This window comes from Rhinopithecus bieti, unplaced genomic scaffold (genome assembly GCF_001698545.2).
Source record: "Rhinopithecus bieti isolate Rb0 unplaced genomic scaffold, ASM169854v2 scaffold_5260, whole genome shotgun sequence".
NCBI lineage: Eukaryota > Metazoa > Chordata > Mammalia > Primates > Cercopithecidae > Rhinopithecus > Rhinopithecus bieti.
The window spans coordinates 1,485,765-1,503,953 of record NW_016805896.1 but is presented as its reverse complement, the minus strand read 5'-3'; the positions used below and the strand labels follow the sequence as shown (position 1 = coordinate 1,503,953).

Sequence of the window (18,189 nt, the reverse complement as noted above, 5' to 3'; positions counted from 1 at the left end):
AGAACAGATATTTTATAAACTTAGAATTGGTAGAACTTAGGCATCAATTTGGGAAAAGGAAAGGGGACGAGCTATGGAGGAAGAGAGCAAAGGATGGACCAAGCTGACTTTAGGCTTTCGATTAAGCTCCTGGGGATAGATGCTCAAGAGTCATCTATTGGCTGGGTGCTGATGGCTCACACCTGAAATCTCAGCAGTTTGGGAGGCCGAGGTAGAGAGATCACAAGGTCAAGAGATTAAGACCAGCCTGGCCAACATTGTGAAATCCCATCTCTACTAAAAATACAAAAATTAGCCAGGAGAGGTGGCATGCGCCTGTAATCCTAGCTGCTTGGGAGGCTGAGGCAGGAGAATCACTTGAACCCAGGAGGCGGAGGTTGCAGGGAGCTGAAATTGCACAACTGCACTCCAGCCTGGGTGACAGTGTGAGACTCTGTCTCAAAAAACAAACAAACAAAAAAAAAGAACAGTCATCTATTTACAGGGCCTCTGAGCGTTTGCCTCCACAATTACCACTTGAAAACAATCATGCTCATAATTTGATTTTTGACTTAGTTACTCAGCATGGAGACAGTAGTCTTGAAAAGGATAAGGAAGTAGTCCAAACTTTCTCAGAGCTGCTACTCTGTTGGGTTTGAGATAGTTCAATGAATAATCATATTTAAAAGGATATTTCTCAAAATAGCAGTAAAATTACAAATATATAATTTGTTAGGTTGGTGCAAAAATAATTGCAGTTTTGCCATTACTTTTGCACCAATCTAATAAAATGTGGTTCCTTCCTCTTTCTAATTTACATTTTCCCAGTGTGTAGGGAATCCAGAATGATTCTTACATAACTTATTTACCCCAATTATTATTATTATTTTTTGAGACGGAGTCTTGCTCTGTCGCCTAGGCTGGAGTGCAGTGGTGCAAGCTCGGCTCACTGCAATCTCTGCCTCCTGGGTTCAAAAGATGCTCCTGTCTCAGTTTCCAGAGTAGCTGGAATTACAGGCACATGCCACCACACCTGGGTAATTTTTGTATTTTCTTTGTAGAGACGGGGTTTCACTATGTTGGCCAGGCTGGTCTCAAACTCTTGACCTCAGGTGATCCGCCCTTCTCGGCTTTCCAAAGCGCCGGTATTAGAGGCATAAGCCACCACGCCTGGCCCTTTCCCAATTATTTACCTTTCAAATAGGACAAAATATAATTTTCTGGAACCAAATGAAAATGCCTTACAAAAATAAAATTACAAAAGCTTATTTATTCAGAATCCTGACAGAATGGAATTTCCAGTTAGGCAAAACCACTGAGACTTTTTTCTGATACCTTTCATTCTCCAAAAGCTGTGTATGAAGTGTAAACTCTGTCATTGAGCGATACAATGCAAAACACAGTATAATCTTAATTTAAAAATTACATTCATGGAAAAAAGTTACAAGGAAACATCAAAATTGAAGTAGTGATGCTGCAGTTAAGTTTATATTAAAATGGTAGTTTTCTCTGTTTTTAAATTTTATTTCTAGTAACTACAAACTACTCTAATAATCAACACAAATATTAAAATACAAAGATTGTATTTTTCTAATTCTACTTCTTTTTTCTCATTCTTTAATTAATAGATTCATGAATAAATTTGATAGAGTTATATAACTCAACAATTTGGAAACATGCCATGAGTTATCAGTAGATACTGAGTTGGGTCTAGTTCCCTTCCTGTCCAGCTTCCGGAGTAACTTTTGTAGCATTTTGTTTCCAAGGTAACCAAAAGACTTCTACATACTGTCATTTATGTTTTTAGGGAAATATAAACTTGCAGGTGCCAACCCTACAATTTATTTTATATCCCAATATACTTAGTCATTGCAAGGACAGAAAAGTATTTTCTGCTCCCCTCCTCCATCAGATACACTGATATTCTAGGAATATATTGTATTATCTGAATTTTAAGTATATAAAATATATTTCATGTCAGCTATGGTATACATCTATACTCTGCAAGTGTGTGCATTTAGACATTCTATTTAAGTATGTGAGATTCTGCTACAGTTTCCCAGAAGATAAAACTAGTTTACCCTATCATCTGCCATTGAAAGCCGAGATTGCACCACTGCACTCCAGCCTAGGTGACAGAGCAAGACTCTGTCTCAAATAATAATAATAATAATAATAATAATAATAATAATAATAATTGGGGTCATTAAATGATGTAAGAATCATTCTGGATTCCCTATACACTGGGAAAATGTAAATTAGAGGAAGGAACCACGTTTTATTTGATTGGTGCAAAAGTAATGGCAAAACTGCATCATTTGCATTTTCAAATCCCTGCATTTGTAGGTTTGTTTGACTTTTCTCAACGCTCATCACTGTCTGTTGAGCCTTTTGCAATGTCTGTCCTTCATTTTGCTTCCTTGTCCTTTCATCATCTTTTGACCTTTATCCTGCTTGGTCAAAATTTTTCATTATGAAGTACAGTCATGCCATGCGTCCCTTAATGACAGGGATATGTTCTGAGAAATGCCTTGTTAGAAATTCCATCATTGTGTGAACATTTCAGAGTGAACATACACAAACCTGATGGTGTAGCCTACTCCACACCTAGTCCACCTGGTAGAGCCTGTTGGTCCCAAGCTACAAACCTGTACCATATGTTGCTGTACTGAATACTGTGGACAGCTGTAACACAACAATAAGTATTTGAGCAACTAAACATAGAAAAGGTACAGTAATGACAGGTGTAAAAAGCTGTATACCTGTATAGGGCACTTACCATGAAAGGAGCTTACAGAACTGGAAGTTGTTCTGGATGAGTCAGTGAGTGATGGGTGAGTGGCTGTGAAGGTCTAGGACCTTACTGTACACTACTTTAGACTTTGTAAACGCTGTACACTTGGATACACTCAATTTATAAAAAATATTTTTCTTCTTTCAGTAATAAGTTCACCTTAGCTTACTTTAACTTTTTTATTTTATAAACTTTTTAATGTTTTTAAAATTTTGACTCTTTTGTCATAACACTTAGCTTAAAACAGAAATAAGTTGTTTAGCTGTTGAAAAAATTTACTTTCTTTCTATACTTATTTTACAAGCTTTTTCTATTTAAAATTTTTTTGGCTGGGCGTGGTGGCTCATGCCTGTAATCCCAGCACTTTGGGAGGCCGAGGCGGGTGGATCGCCTGAGGTCAAGAGTTCAGGACCAGCCTGGTCAACATGACGAAACCCTGTCTCTACTAAAAATACAAGATATTAGCTGGGTGTGGTGGCGGGTGCCTGTAATCCCAGCTACTTGCGAGGCTGAAGCAGGGAGAATCACTTGAACCCAGGGAGGTGGAGGTTGCAGTGAGCTGAGACTGCACCACTGTACTCCAGCCTGGGCAACAGAGTGAGACCCGTCTGCAAAAAAATTATATATATATATATAATATATATATATATTATATTTAATTTTACTTTTAAGCTTTTAAAGTTAAAACAAAGACAAAACATACTCGCTAGCCTAGACCTACACATATATGCAGTCTGTCCTTGATCAAAATACACATACATGCACACACAATATACACATATACACACAAACACATATGTGTGTATTTAGTATGACAAATAATTTTTTAACAGAAGCTCAGCAAACACAAATGCTCACCTCCTTTATTTTGCTTTGTGTTTTTACTGTCCTTTCACAGATTTGTTAGGTTCTTTTTCCCTAAAGCCCTCTACCTATCCCCATGCACAGTGAACACACTCTATTGCAATTGATTGTTTTCTTATCTGTATTCTCTACTTCAGTGGTTTCCAAACTTTACCATGCATCAGACTCACATGGGGGGTCAGTTAAAACCTAGATGGCTAGGTCCCACTCCCAGCAGTTCTGATTCAATAGGTCTGGATTGGGGCCTCATAATTTGCATGTTTAAAAACTTCCGAGGTGATTTTGATGCTACTAGTCTAGGGACTCTACTTAGAGAATCACGGATTTAGAGCTTCCCCCGCAAAGTGTCCTTTGAAAATGAATTGCAATTTTCCATACCAATGAGAAATTTGAGGTCATTCCAAGATGAAGGCTGTTGAAAGCTACTGTATTTTCTACTTCCATCAATAAGTGTGTCAAGTTTGAGAACCACTGTCCTATATTTTAGATGGCTTCAGGAGCTGAAGCAAAATAAATTTGTACCAGTTGCTAGCCTCCAGGTTTCTTTTTTGGTGTGTCTAAATTATAAGAGACACACTCAAGCAGACCTCTTGTTCCATATATATTTTTGCTATATATATATATATACACACACACACACACACACACACACACACACACACACATACACACATATCTTCTGGGCATCAATTTGTTCACTTCAGATTAGGCTAAAAATCAGTGGTTCTCAGCTTTCGGTTGCTCATTAAAATTATCTGGCATGCTTCTAAAAATGTAGCCATGCTGAAGCACCACTTCCAAGCCATCTGGAGGGAATCCTGGCAGCATTAAAAAAAAATTCCCAGGTGAGTGTAACATGCAGCCTAGGTTGAGAACCACTTGGTGAGATGATGTCTCTGGGCTTTTCTAGCTCTAACTGGTGGAGTTTTGAGACTGTGGAATGCTGATTGGAACAAGGAATTCTCTGATGTGCGGGGCATTTTGACAGTATATATGGCTTCTATTTCATTCTGGTTATGATTATTTTTTCCTTATTCCTCTTTTTATTTTTCTCCATTGTGACCCTCTTACTGTGTGGCAAAACATTTTAATTTGGTTACACCCACAGAGAGTCATGATCTAATTTAGATAAAAGAGTTTCTAAAATAAAGACATCAGAATTTGTTAAAGTGGGCCTCAGAGGGGCCGAATAAGAACAAGCTGGTAAAAATCAGGCAGAACATGGAGAGGTTTTGATTAGCACTTGTTGGGTAACCTTCAGGGAAAGAAGAAAGTTCTCAGTTTAACGTCGACACTAAAATTTATCGCCAAACACAGACACTTCTGAATTATGACATCTTCAGTTCTGCATAAACCTGGAAGTGAATGAAGGAGAACTAATATGCTCCTGGAGTGCTTGTATCTGACAGAGGTGGGAAGGAGGATACTGTGTTGTGTGTAGGGCTGTCAGGGTGCTAAGAGCAAAAGACAACTCATTGAGGTCTCTGCAGGGGCATTTTAATTTTTGAACCAAATTAGATACCGGTATTTAAATTTACCTACTTAAATACCAACTGCAGAAGATCTGAAATAAATATACAACTACTCTGCAATAGTTATAGGGAAGATGATAACCTAACTGGTAATTAGAAATGGAGAAAATGTTCAAGCTACATATAAATTCTCAGCTATATATCCTGATTTGGTAGCAGCAAACACTGTACCCAGTATTCATGTTTATACACACAATGTTTATTTTCTGTTTGTATAAATGTATAGGGGATCTAAATTTAATGCACACACAATAGTTTTAAAAATGAATTGTATGTGTGAGAAAAGAGAGAAGGTGTTTCTTTTTTTTTTTTTAAGACAGGAGGAATTTCATATTGCTAAACAGATACAAATTCATTAAAGGAAGCACATAGTTCAATATAACTGTGATTCTGGACACATATTGTTCTTAAATTAAGAAGTAGACAAACTCTATCTAATTCGTAATCCTTCCTCTTCAATATTTTGCACTTCTATATGATTGGATATTCAACAAACTAGAAATTATCAAGGAAAAGATAAATGTAGCACAATATAGCCTCATAACATGTAAATACTGACCCATATCTGAATGAGCATCATACTTCTATCTATTTTTGCTAGAAATTTTCTGAGATTAGAAAATTCCTGGTTGATACTCAAATCTACTTTAATATGGTTTTTTAAGCAAGAAAATGTCTATTTTTCTTAGTTTCTATCTAAAGGCACCACTTGTTAAATACTTGGCCTTCAGAATACATGCTATTTCTAAAAATTGGAGTGACATGTTTAGCTAAATTAGAAACTAATTAATCAATCCATTTGGTTTTGGTCATGTAAGATAATTTGCCAGTCAAGATAATCAGTATTATTGATGATACTGTCATTTCATCCCTGGAAAGATTATCTCCCAAACTGAAAACAACCAGAAAAAAAAAAAAACAAACCTGCTAAGAACAAGGCATATCCTTAAAATACATAAAGAAAAGACAAAATGCCATTTCTACAATTTTTTCAAGTTATTTTTCATAAGTTGTGTGTGTGCGTCAGTGTCTTAATTCATTTCTTATCCATTCAAAGTACAAATTACTGAGCTAAAATGCTGTATAAAATAATACTAAACATTTATAACATAAAATGTGGTGTCATAAAAAATTTTTCTTTTCTTTGTTGGAGAAATGCTTACTCTGTAAAGCACAGTATCATAGGGTATATCTGAATAGCTACTGACAACTGCAGTGATAAAAAGTAAGGAAATAAATTAGTTTGAAAACATTGAATTATGCTAGTAATGTATTCATTTGCAAAGCACATACCATTTTTCTCGTTTTATGATCCTATAAATAAAGAGAGAGCATTTTACCTTTTTCAAGTCTGACCACTCCAAGTAGAAAGAAAAGTTGGAAGCAAGACCTCCTGACTCTACGTTGAGTAGTCCCAAGTAACTCAGCTTTGGCAGGTTACCAACAAAGTTCACACCTATATTTCCTACCAACTCAGATTTTATTCAAATCAACAGGAGAATGGTTGGTCTTTGTTCTGACAAGACTTAGCAAAACAAAGGCAAAAACATAAGAGAATAAATCTGAACTTTAAGAGTCTGTTACCTCTTAGAAATGAATGCTTCATTAGGTTGCTTAGTGTAACCTTTCTCACCTGAATACTGAAGACCGAACAGCTTATCTTTCACCTGTAGAACAGACTTTGACAATAGAATGTCAGTCTATTTTTGTACAGAAAAAATAATAGGGAGAAGTAACAGAATAAGTAACAAAAGCTGAAAAAAATCTATTACTGAGTGAATATAAATCTAGGACCAACAGGTAGAAAATATGAGTCTGACTGATTAAATATTGGATATTAAATATTAAATGTGACAAAGAACTTTCTCACATTTAGAGACTCTGAAAAGAAAAAGGCTGCCCCAGGAAACACTATGTTCAAGGATGTGATAGATGATAACGTGTGCTACTGTTCCAAGGGTTTGCCAAGAACCAATGGGAAATTGACCTAGACGATGCGTGACTCTATAAACTCAGTCTTCCCAATGACTAAATTGCCTGAAAGATTAAGGTGAAGGGAAGTGTAATTTTTTTGTCTAAATAAATGTTGAGAGCAAAGCTACTCATTAAAATATAATTTTACTCAAAAATTGTATTTATATTGCACATTTTTCTTTGTTATTAAATTTTAGGTTCATCTGAAGATACACACATGAAACTGGGGAAACAGGAAATCTAAATGTTTTATGATACCACTCCCCTAGATTCATGTTCAGCTGCCTTGCTTGGTTGTATCTGCATTTGAATGATGTATTGCAGAGGTAAATTACACTTCTTGCAGTTTGTGCTTCCATAAACCCTTAGTTACCAACCTCGACAGGGCTTTCACCCATGTTTATCTATTTTACTATGTTTAGCATTGCTGGACTTAGCAAAAACATACAGGATGCCCAGCCTAGTTAAATTTGAATTTCAGATAAACAATGAATACTTCTTTAGCATGAGTACGTCCCAATGAAAAATTCTTTGTAGTTTATTTGAAACTTCACTGGATGTTTGATCTTGCAACCAACTCCCTTACTCTGAACAGATGACCTTAGAAGGCCATCAAATGGAAACGTTTAAAATCTATAGACCTGCATATATCCACATTTTAATTTTCTCTTTTACTTCTATTGCAAACAAAGTCATATCTATTTTCCCTTCCATGGCCAATCTTTCCACTTTAGGTCCTATACCTTCCTACCTTCTCTGTGGGAATTTAATAAAGAACTGAGCCTCTCAATTTTCCAAATCTTCAACCACTCTCTGTTTGACTCAAGGGTCCCCTAAATTAAAACAAAACAAAATGGCCTCTGAATTTACCTCTCCCTCCACTTTTCATACTCTCTCTTTTCTTTACAGACTCCTCAGTTTCTGTCTGCCTTTTTGGCTGTTCTGTTCCTTCCCTCCGTTGGCTTATTTCCCCTTCCCAGGGAATATTAAACGTTGCTAGTCACAGAGTTCTTCAAGACCACATCTCAGTTTACAGAATTCCCATGGGGGATCTTGACAGTCACCACCTAGCTACTCAAGACTTCCTCATCTTAATCTAAATCAAGATCTCACCTCCGAACTCTAGACCTTTCCTATATCTCCCTCCTGAATATCTCTCTTTGGATATTTGTCTTGCACCTCAAACTACCACGTCCCAAACTGAATTCATCCTTCCCTTTTAAATCTCTCTCTCAAACAATGTTCGCTTTTGATAGTAAATGGTGTGGTTACCTACCCAGTGTTCTAAATCACAAACCTGAGAGTCGATTATATGTACGTAATTTGTGACCAAATCTTGCTTGATTTAGTTTCAAAAATTTTTTAAAATTCATCCACCTCTTTTTATTCTCACAGCCACTGTCCTCTCTTCCTTGGGACACAGCCATGGCTTTCTAATTGATTTCTTTTGTCTTTGGTCTTGCATCCACCAATCTATTTTCCAACAGCAGCCTAAGTGATTTTCCAAAACACAAGTCTGATAGTGTCATCCTTTTGCTTTAAAGGCCTGCAGAAACTTTATTTTTGTTGTTAGAATAAAGTCCAAATTCCTAACTATGGTTGATAAGGAACTCCATGATTTGATTCCCCCACCTCCACTCCCTGGCTCTCTACTAGGCTACATTGAAATCCTTGAATACCATGTCTCACTCATCTCTGGGTGTTCAGACATGCCATATCATTTTCCTGGAACAGGTTACCCCTTCCTCTTTGCTTGGCTTACTCTTACTTCTCATTTGGATTTCTCCATAGTTATTACTTCCTCAGGGAAATGCCCTAGTAGATGAAAGTTGTTCCTTTAGTTTCATTCACAGATTTTTTTTTAACTTTTACCTGTTTAATTACTTGTCTTAGCAACTGAAATATAAGTTCATAAAGGATGACACCATTACTGTCTATTTCCAGCTTCTAAGACATTGTCTTGACACAGAATGAATTAAAAAATAAATAGTTATTTGCTATATAAATGGATAAATAAATAAAAACACAGATATGATGATAGAGCTAGAAGGGTTTGCTTTAGGCACAATTTCTTAATTAAAAAATGAGCTGATACCCAGAATCTACAAAGAACTTAAGCAAATTTACAAGAACAAACAAACAATCCTATCAGAAAGTAGGCGAAGGATATAAACAGACACTTCTCAAAATAAGAGATTTATGCAGCCAACAAACATGAAATAAAGCTCATAATCACTGTTCATTAAAGAAATGCAAATCAAAACCACAATGAGATACCATCTCACACCAGTTAGAATGGCAATCATTAAAAAGTCAGGAAACAACAGATGCTGGAGAGGATGTGGAGAAATAGGAACGCTTTTACACTGTTGGTGGGAGTGTAAATTAGTTCAAACACTGTGGAAGACAGTGTGGAGATTCCTCAAGGATTTAGAACCTGAAATATCATTTGACCCAGCAATCCCATTACTGGGTATATACCCAAAGGATTATAAATCATTCTACTATCAAGACACATTAACATGTATGCTTATTGTAGCACTGTTCACAATAGCAAAGAGTTGGAACCAACCCAAATGCCCATCAATGAGAGACTGGGAAAAGAAAACGTGGTACATACGCACCATGGAATATTATGAAGCCATAAAAAAGGATGAGTTCATGTCCCTAGCAGGGACATGGATGAAGCTGGAAACCATCATTCTCAGCAAACTAACACAGGAACAGAAAACTAAACACCACACGTTCTCACTCATAAGTGGGAGCTGAACAATTAGAATACAAGGATAGAGAGGGGAACATCACACACCAGGGCCTGTGGCAGGGTGGGGGGCGAGGGGAGGATGGCATTAGAAGAAATACCTAATGTAGATGACAGGTTGATGGGTGCAGCAAACCACCATGGCATGTGTACACCTATGTAACAAACCTGCACGTTCTGCACATGTATCCCAGAACTTAAAGTGTAATTAAAAAAATGAGAATATGCATAACATATATGAAAGCTATAGCATAATGGTACAAAGCGTAACCTCAAATTCACCATCCAACCCAAGCTGGAGCTAGAACATTCCCAGGAGTTATCACTTACCTTTGGGCTCTTCCTCTTTTAAAGAAACCATTAGTGGAATTCAATGTTCCTTACTTGTTTTACCCTGTAACACCAAATTCCCATTATTGTCTCCATGGTTTCTGCAAGTCTATTCTCTTAGCATTCACTGATTAGGAAGCTGCCCCAAAAGGTCTGTTTGAGCACTGCCTGAATTGTTCTGAGTATTGTGAAGGGCACAAAACAGACGTAAGACAGGACTCCTATGCTCAAGGAACTTTTTCTATAGGGAAAAGAGAGCTAACATACATAAAAGTAGAGAATATATGACACTGACTAGAAGAATTATGAGATTTCCAAGAAAGAAAAGATCACTGTGGACCAGACTAGCTTAGAAAACCTTTACAAAGGAGGATAAAAACGAAGTGCATATTGAAGCATGTCTAAATATGAGCATTTGGTGACGAGGAGTGAGCCATTTAAGAGGGAAAGAACTACATTTAGTGGTGGTGTAGTTGAGCATTACTGTTTTGTTTCACTTATTTTTCTTGCTCATAATTCTTTTTTCACTTCTTCTGGTACTACTCCAGTTCTTTTTGCTGTTGAAATTTCCTTTTCCCAATTCATAAGATTTGGAGGGGTTGCCGATGGCTACATTTTAAATCCAGCTTTTCCATTCAAGGACTTGGTCCAAGCACAATAACCCATGTTCCTGGTGACAGTGATTGACTCAAAGATGGGTATGTGACCCAGGGCAGGCTAATTATATGCCTTCCCTGGGATTTCATGTGTAAGTGCTTGAAAAGAACATTTCTCTTTTCTGTTAGGCCACTGCTGATAAAATATAAGCCTGAGGCTACCTCTGGCCAGACTATCTCTTCCCTCTTCTAAATATAGGAAATTTGCCTGCAGTTGGAGGAAATGACTCCTCACAGAGAAGGAGAGAGAGAGTGAGAGAACCACATTGTTTCTGGAGTTCCCGAAGCCATCTGTATACTTTGTTTTACTGTTCGTGTGGTTAACATACCCCTTTCTTGTTTAAGCTCATTTGAATTGATTTCTGTTGATTTTATCCCATTAGAAAAGTACTTAACAAAACAGCTAGTGGGCTAAAAAGTGGATGTGGTGGAGACGGAAAGTGTAAGGAAGGACTGGAATGGAACACTGGAATTGAGAAAGAAAGCACAGATCAGACACCAATATCTGGAGGAAGAAACGACAGTATTTTGTTGGAGACTGGACACATCCAATATGGAAGGAATAAGATCAAAAATGGAAAATCCAGGAAATTTGTGGACTCACTGATAGAAATGGCAGTAGTTGAAATGAGGAAGTGGATTTGAATGGAAGCAATAACCAAACCATGACATTTGAGTTCCTGGCAGAGGTGGGACTTTGCCAGACTATGGTTTTGGTGACATAACCCATGCTATATTGGTCCAACAATGTGAAGTACAGGAATGGAACCTAGTCATGCTTTGTGTCATCATTCAAGGGAATATGATAAAAAACTACAGACATTCGGCTTTTCAAATACATTCTTTAGATTTTTTTTCTCTCCTTTTTCTTCCTATCTAAAGCATGGGAATGCTTTGTAGCATAGATTAGTGTTTCTCAAAGTGTGGTTCTTGCATCAGAAGCTTCAGAATCACCTGGGAACATTTTAAAAATACAAGTTCATGAGCCTTACCCCAGAGTAAGGGCATCAGAAACTCTAAGGGTGGGTTCAGGAATCTGCATTTTAACAAGCCCTCCAGTTGACACTGATGTTCACTAAAGTTTTAGAACTGCTGGTGCAGAGTATTCTTTCCGTGTTGGCTCTATAGCAGGTGAGGCAATCCAACATACAGTGCTATGATTTTCCATCCTAAGAATTATTCCCTTAGAAAAGCACATTTTCCCTAAAGCTATTCATTCAAAAACTGTGTGTTGAGAATGTGCTATCTGCCAGGCATTGTTCCAGGTACTTTGGATTTTGCAGTGAACAAATTTGACACAGTTAATAATCATAATGCCTATATTTTAGCAATTAAAAGTTATGCTATGGAAGTGACTGCTAGGGGACCTGAGTGTTGGTTAGGAGGTCAGGAAGCTGTTCATAAAGAAATGGCATTTAAACTGAGAAACAATAGGAATTTCTCTGGAGAAGAGCCGAGGAGGTAAGGTAAAGCCGCTCCAGGTCCTGAAAGGGGTAGGCCTGAATGCTTTCAGGGAATTGGAAACAGACCAGCATGAAAAAGTCATGGTTAATGATGGGTGGTGGAGCTAGAGAGGCAGATCTGATAGAGTGATCAACAAGGACTTGTAAATATTAAAGATTTTGCACCTTCCACTGAGGGCAATTTACAGGCCACAAAAAAGTTTCAATCATGGGCTAACATGATCTGATTCATGCTTGTTTACCTTTTTAATTAAAGGCAATTCCTTTTTTAAAAAAGCAAATACTTTTCCACTGTACTATGGAAATAACTGTGGGCATAATAGCATGATGAGTTAAATTGCCTCTAAGATATAATGAGCTGATAGAGATACTTTCTCTGAAAAAGGCTGTGATGAAGGAGGGAAACAGAATAGAGTGTGCATGTGGGGACCAGATGCCAGGAACAGAAAAGGAAGGCTTACGAACTTCTTTCTTTTTGTGGTTGTGGCTGAGACTGCTCCTGCTAGTCAGACATGAGACTGCATGTCTGAGAGTGTGAGTTCACAGGCAATTGCTGCTTCTCTCAGGGGTTACTGTTTTGCCTACATAGAAGACCCTGGTGCTCAGGCTGTATCCATTTCCAGAGATCATATGTATCTTTTCTCCTACACAAGATCTTTTATAGTGATTAAATTCACTTTCCAGGCATCACTGCTACCTCCTTGAGAATGATTCCCAAATCTGTATGTCCTTCCTGACCTTGAATAGATTTTCAATGTTTAATATCTTTAGCATCCTGTGCTAACACATTGTGTTAAAAAATGCACACATGCCATTGTTTTGTGTCAGGCTGTGTAGAGTCCACTAATTATTGAAAAATTATACATGACCAACTCTGACTGCTCTTCTGCAGTTCAAGAGCATGTCTCATATTGTCTGCTGGACAGCTGACCCTGGAATGTCATTGTAACCACAAATAGCTTGCCTGTAATTGAACTCACTACGTCTTTCCTAAATCAACTTACCTCTGTCTTCTGCCTCTTTTCATTAACATCAACATTTACTGTCGTCCCAAGTTCCAAGATTTGGAGTCATCCTTGACTCCTCTATCTTAGGTTCTCATCAAATCTAAACTCTGAGATTGTACCCATTCACTTGGTGGAATGCTAAATTGCCATTTGTTCTTCCCTTTCCTTATCCATTATTGTCCTAGTACTCTACTCAACATGCAGGATACTTCCATCTCCTAAATCTAGGTTCCTTTATCAGAGACACTGGTGACTATACTGTATGTGTGACTTCATTAAGCCTATTTTATTTAGAAAAGGTCTTTCTGTATATATATACACACACATACATAAATATATATACACATACATATATATACACATACACACATATGTATGAATAAACAACTCTGAATATGTAAGTTTTCTTCAAAATGTCTTATTTTAAAGAATTATTTTTTATCAATGTATGCAAACTTTCCAACCTAGTCATATAAGTTCATGCAGAATTCATAAATTCAGGTGTCAGTATTCCATCCCTGTCGTGCTAATATTTTCCCTGCCTTGAGGTCTAATGTAAATTCTATTTTTCTCAGCCCCAGTCCCTCTTTTGGGGTTTTCTAGATCATCCCAGATCTCAGCAAATCTTCTTTCTTCAAATCCTGCAGTATTCCTCTTCTTACATTCATCCTGTACTATCTTATACACTTTTTTTTTTTTGAGTATGTGTTCAATCTCTGCCACTTAAATAATAAGCCACTTAAGGGAAGAATCAGGTCTTTTGCTACTTCGTATCCTCAGCATCTACTATAATATGCTGCCCGTAGCATTTGCTTAGTTGATACATTTTGATGGTAATCTCTAGCAGGCAATAATACCTATAGACTCATCTATCTCACTTTCATTAATAGAAGTCTAAGTTCAATATCCTGTCTGAAAATGTTTCTTCAGAGTAGTGCTTTTAAGTTAGGAGAACCAGTCATTATGACTTTAATTACAATTTTAATTTTAATTAAAATTAAAATTTACATTAAATTTTACATTAAATTTAATGGTACTTTTTCTCTCCAATTACCATTAATCCTACAACTAGCTTCTTCGACTGTATTTCATTAGATTATGTTGGAAGCTAGATTTAGGGAATGAAAACAGATGGTTGCAAGTGGGAAATTCTCCATTCAGACTAGAAAGAATGGTTTAGTCCATCCCCTAACTTTTCAGCAAAGATACATATAAAACATAATCAACAGATTATAAGAAATTTACATTTATAGATAAATTACATGGTGACAGTTTCTTTGTAAATTTCCTTTAAGTCCTTTAGCACATTTCACATGGCCCTGTACAGTTGACCCCTCTCCACTTCTCCATCCTTCTCTCTACCACCCATCCCCCCATTCACCACAACCTAGCTGCAACAGCAAGCTTTATGTTCCCTGAATTGCCAAGCTCCTTCCCACCTCTTGCTTCCTGCTAGTGGCAGCCTCTGTTTGGATGGTCTTCCCTGCTTCTTTCCTGATCAGTTCCCATCATCCTTTGAGTCTTAGCCTGCTTGTCACTTACAAAAACTGGGAGTTTTTGTCTCATCTCCCACAATAGGTTAAGTTTCCTTGCTATGTGCTTTCATAGTTCTTATCATGATTATAATTATATATCAACTGTAAATTAATTTGTTTTGGGTCTCTGTTCCACATTAAACTATAAGCTGTAAGATATTAGAGACTAAACAAATCTTATTCACTAAAATATCTTCAACCTCTAGAATAAAGCCCAATACATAATAGATGCTTGAACACATAAATGATGAGGATTTTATGAATGACTATCTGATAAAACTTTCAGAGAAACAAACCATTCTTATATTATTCACATGTAGAGTTTAACTCTTCTCATTCCTTCCCTGAATGGACATGAGCAAACTTCTCTGGGTCATATAATTCACATGAACATGCATATATATTTTATGAAGTAACTTCTGCTTTTACAAAAACAAAGCAAAACATACCAAGTATTGCGCAGTGAAAATCTTCATTTGCTCCCTTACAGAATCTAAACAGCTTAAATGAATAGGTATAATATGAAAATGTAAAAATATATTGTTTTGTTTGAAATTGTTTCATTTATGCACACTAGCATGGATATTCCTATAATTCTTTTTATGTAAGGTTATTTTGAAAATGTATGCTGTTGGGTTAAAAAGAGCAAGAAAACTGTCTCAGAGCTAAAAAATATCCACATGCTGAAACCTTTCAGTATATGTTTATCAGTAAAGTTAATGTGGTCCCCTTCCCTACAGGCTCTTGCAACCCCACTGATATGTCCCTGACCTGTTTCTGTGTCCTTTGAATCTTCAATTACCCTGCTGAGTCAGACAATTGGAGAACAAATTAAAGCCAACTGCAGAGAAGATTATTTTCTGATACAAAAATCTGACCTTAAAGAACTCAAGCCTTGAATATCTTTCTGTCAGGATGCCAGCAGTTCACCAAATTTGCATTGAAAAGTCTAACATTTCACACAGTCTCACTCTTAATTCCCCCACTATTACTGTCTCACTCTTAATTCCCCACTATTACTGTCCTAACTAGAATGAGTGAGTCGGCCCCCTTACCAGGATAAATCATTATTCAGTTAAAAGGAAGGGGATATCTAATTGCACTTGGTAACAGCTTTCAAACCCATGTTTGTATCTGCATTATTCTTTTCATACCCACCTTTTCTCCTTTTATATCCAATCAGAAAAAGAACAGTGTAAATAAATGTTAAAGTTTTGAGGGTAGGTGTCAAACATGCACCTAACTCAATGCAAAAAGAACCATATTTGGATGACATCAAGTCTTTCTCTACAGTGACTGACCTGCATACTTCTAAATTATCAGACCCATCGTCATAGGTGGCAGGAGGCTTCCGAACAGAGTTATTCACCTGGAGCCCTGCATCATTCATGTCCTTGCCGCCTTCTGGAACTCCCAGCATTTCAGTGCTGGAATCTGTTTCGGAAAATGTCTTCTTTATTATTTCATTTTTCCTAAGACTTTGCAAGAGCTGAGGATCTCTGTGGTGATATCTACCTTTGCTCTTCTCATGATTCCTTGAGGATCTCTTAATTTCAGAGGATCCTTGAGTCAGAGAAGTGCTGCATTCTTGGCACCCTGGACCTTTTCCTCTGCGGAGACTTAAAGAGCAGCTCTCACATTCGATCAGCTCTTGTTGCTCTTTACCTTTGGATCCCAGGTCAACAAGCTCAATTCCATTAGGAGTGTAAGACCCAGCTAAGTTTTCACATGGCTTATTATTATCTCTCCTCCTTCTTCTTGACAGTCTGAATTTAACCTGGGCTCTTCTTTTTGCCTGAATCCAACGACTCTCATCTGTGGAAGATGAATCTGAAGAATCTGTGTACAGCTCCCTCCATCTGGGGCTTGAGATTTGAAGGTGAAAGTCATTTTTTCTTCCTCTTATTTGTTCTTCTGCAGCATGCTCATATCTCTCAGAGGCTTTTCTCCTCCTCCTAGGTCTTTGTTTTACTGATTTCTTACCAGACTCCTTCCTAGCAGGGCTCAGCACCATGACAGGGGTGCAATACTCAAACGACTCTTCTGACATGTCATGCAAGATGGCAGATCTAGACAGAGCAGCAGGCAAAGGATGGGAAATGGGAATGGAGAGGAAAACCATGGAAAAATAGAGAGAGAGAATGATGAAAATGACAGCATGGACCAGAAATAGATAAATAAAGAACAATTGAAGAAAATGAACTGAATGGAAAAAAAAATAGCCAGTATAAATTTTCTATGGACCATGTAAAGCAGAAGCAAGAGACACACATTCTCAGAACAAAAAACAAGAACACAAATATTGATCCAAAGAATATTGATTAAGATAATTTGTTCAGCACTTACCTGCAGATGTCCTGAGTGGATGGACAGACAGACAACCTTGACTGGCTCCTGGGAGCTGTCCCTGTTGTTGGGCTGCTTGCCTGGAGAAACAAGTTAGATAATTTGGCATCTTGGTTAAGGTAATACATGGTTGATATCTTGCTTTTTTTCCACATATTTAAAAAATTACAACAAACGTGGCTGCTGGTCATGTTGCTTATAATGCAGAACAGAGAATATAGGAAGTTAGAGGTTCGTTTTGCAAAAGTAAAACTTATTTGAGGAACCTGGAACAGCTGAGACGCTGTGCTATTTCGCTGTTACTTCATTTACGAGAGAGGAAGATGATTCCACAAGTTTCTATTCTATTTACTGTAATCATTTGAGTGAAATAGCTCAATTTGCTTTGGAAACAAATGAATAATACTTGAAGATCCTACGACATAAGGACTAAAGAACTATTCTGTGACAAGGATATTAACAGTCTGAGGAGTCTAATCAAATAGCCATTAGGTTGTTAGATACTTTCTGAAGCTAACATCAAGGCCCCATGAGATAAGATTTGAAAATACTTTGTAACATTTAAAAGCCTGAATTTATTGCTATTAAAATTTCATTAATGAAACTAATAAAATATATCCCTTGCAACACTATTGACCTTTTATATCTTTAACCCTATAACCACACTAAGTCTGAGAAAAAGCCTGAAACATCAGATTATTAGCATAAAGTTGAGTGCATTTCACTAAAGTCCTACCTTTGAAAGACAATATTTTCTTCATTCTATTTGACTTTAACCTGTTGTGTTTAATATAGATTATGATGATAAATAAAAACCTAGAGTGTAGGGATAATTTTCTGTGTTCCAGACATTGTGCTGTAACTTTATTTACTGTCTCTTTAATCCTACAATAATCTCACAAGTGGAAAGTAATAATAACAACAGTTTTGAGTGAATAATATGTGCTT

The 18,189-nt window shown here is 37.0% G+C and overlaps 1 protein-coding gene across 2 annotated transcripts in view; it reads right to left on the bottom strand.

Moving 5' to 3' along the window:
• MARCHF1 (membrane associated ring-CH-type finger 1) overlaps positions 1 to 17,552 on the bottom strand; it is a 90,421-nt gene extending 72,869 nt beyond the window's left edge. The window contains exons 1-2 of one of the 2 annotated variants that reach the window (XM_017873945.1): positions 17,242 to 17,486; positions 16,197 to 16,964 (exon numbers count right to left, since the gene is read on the bottom strand). In XM_017873945.1, the coding sequence (XP_017729434.1) occupies positions 16,197 to 16,964; positions 17,242 to 17,432 (959 nt within the window). In that variant the 5' untranslated portion in view covers positions 17,433 to 17,486. Of the gene's footprint in view, positions 1 to 16,196; positions 16,965 to 17,241 lie in introns of both variants that reach the window. The other variant, XM_017873944.1, reaches the window with a different exon arrangement.
• Between the last annotated feature and the right edge of the window lie 637 nt (positions 17,553 to 18,189).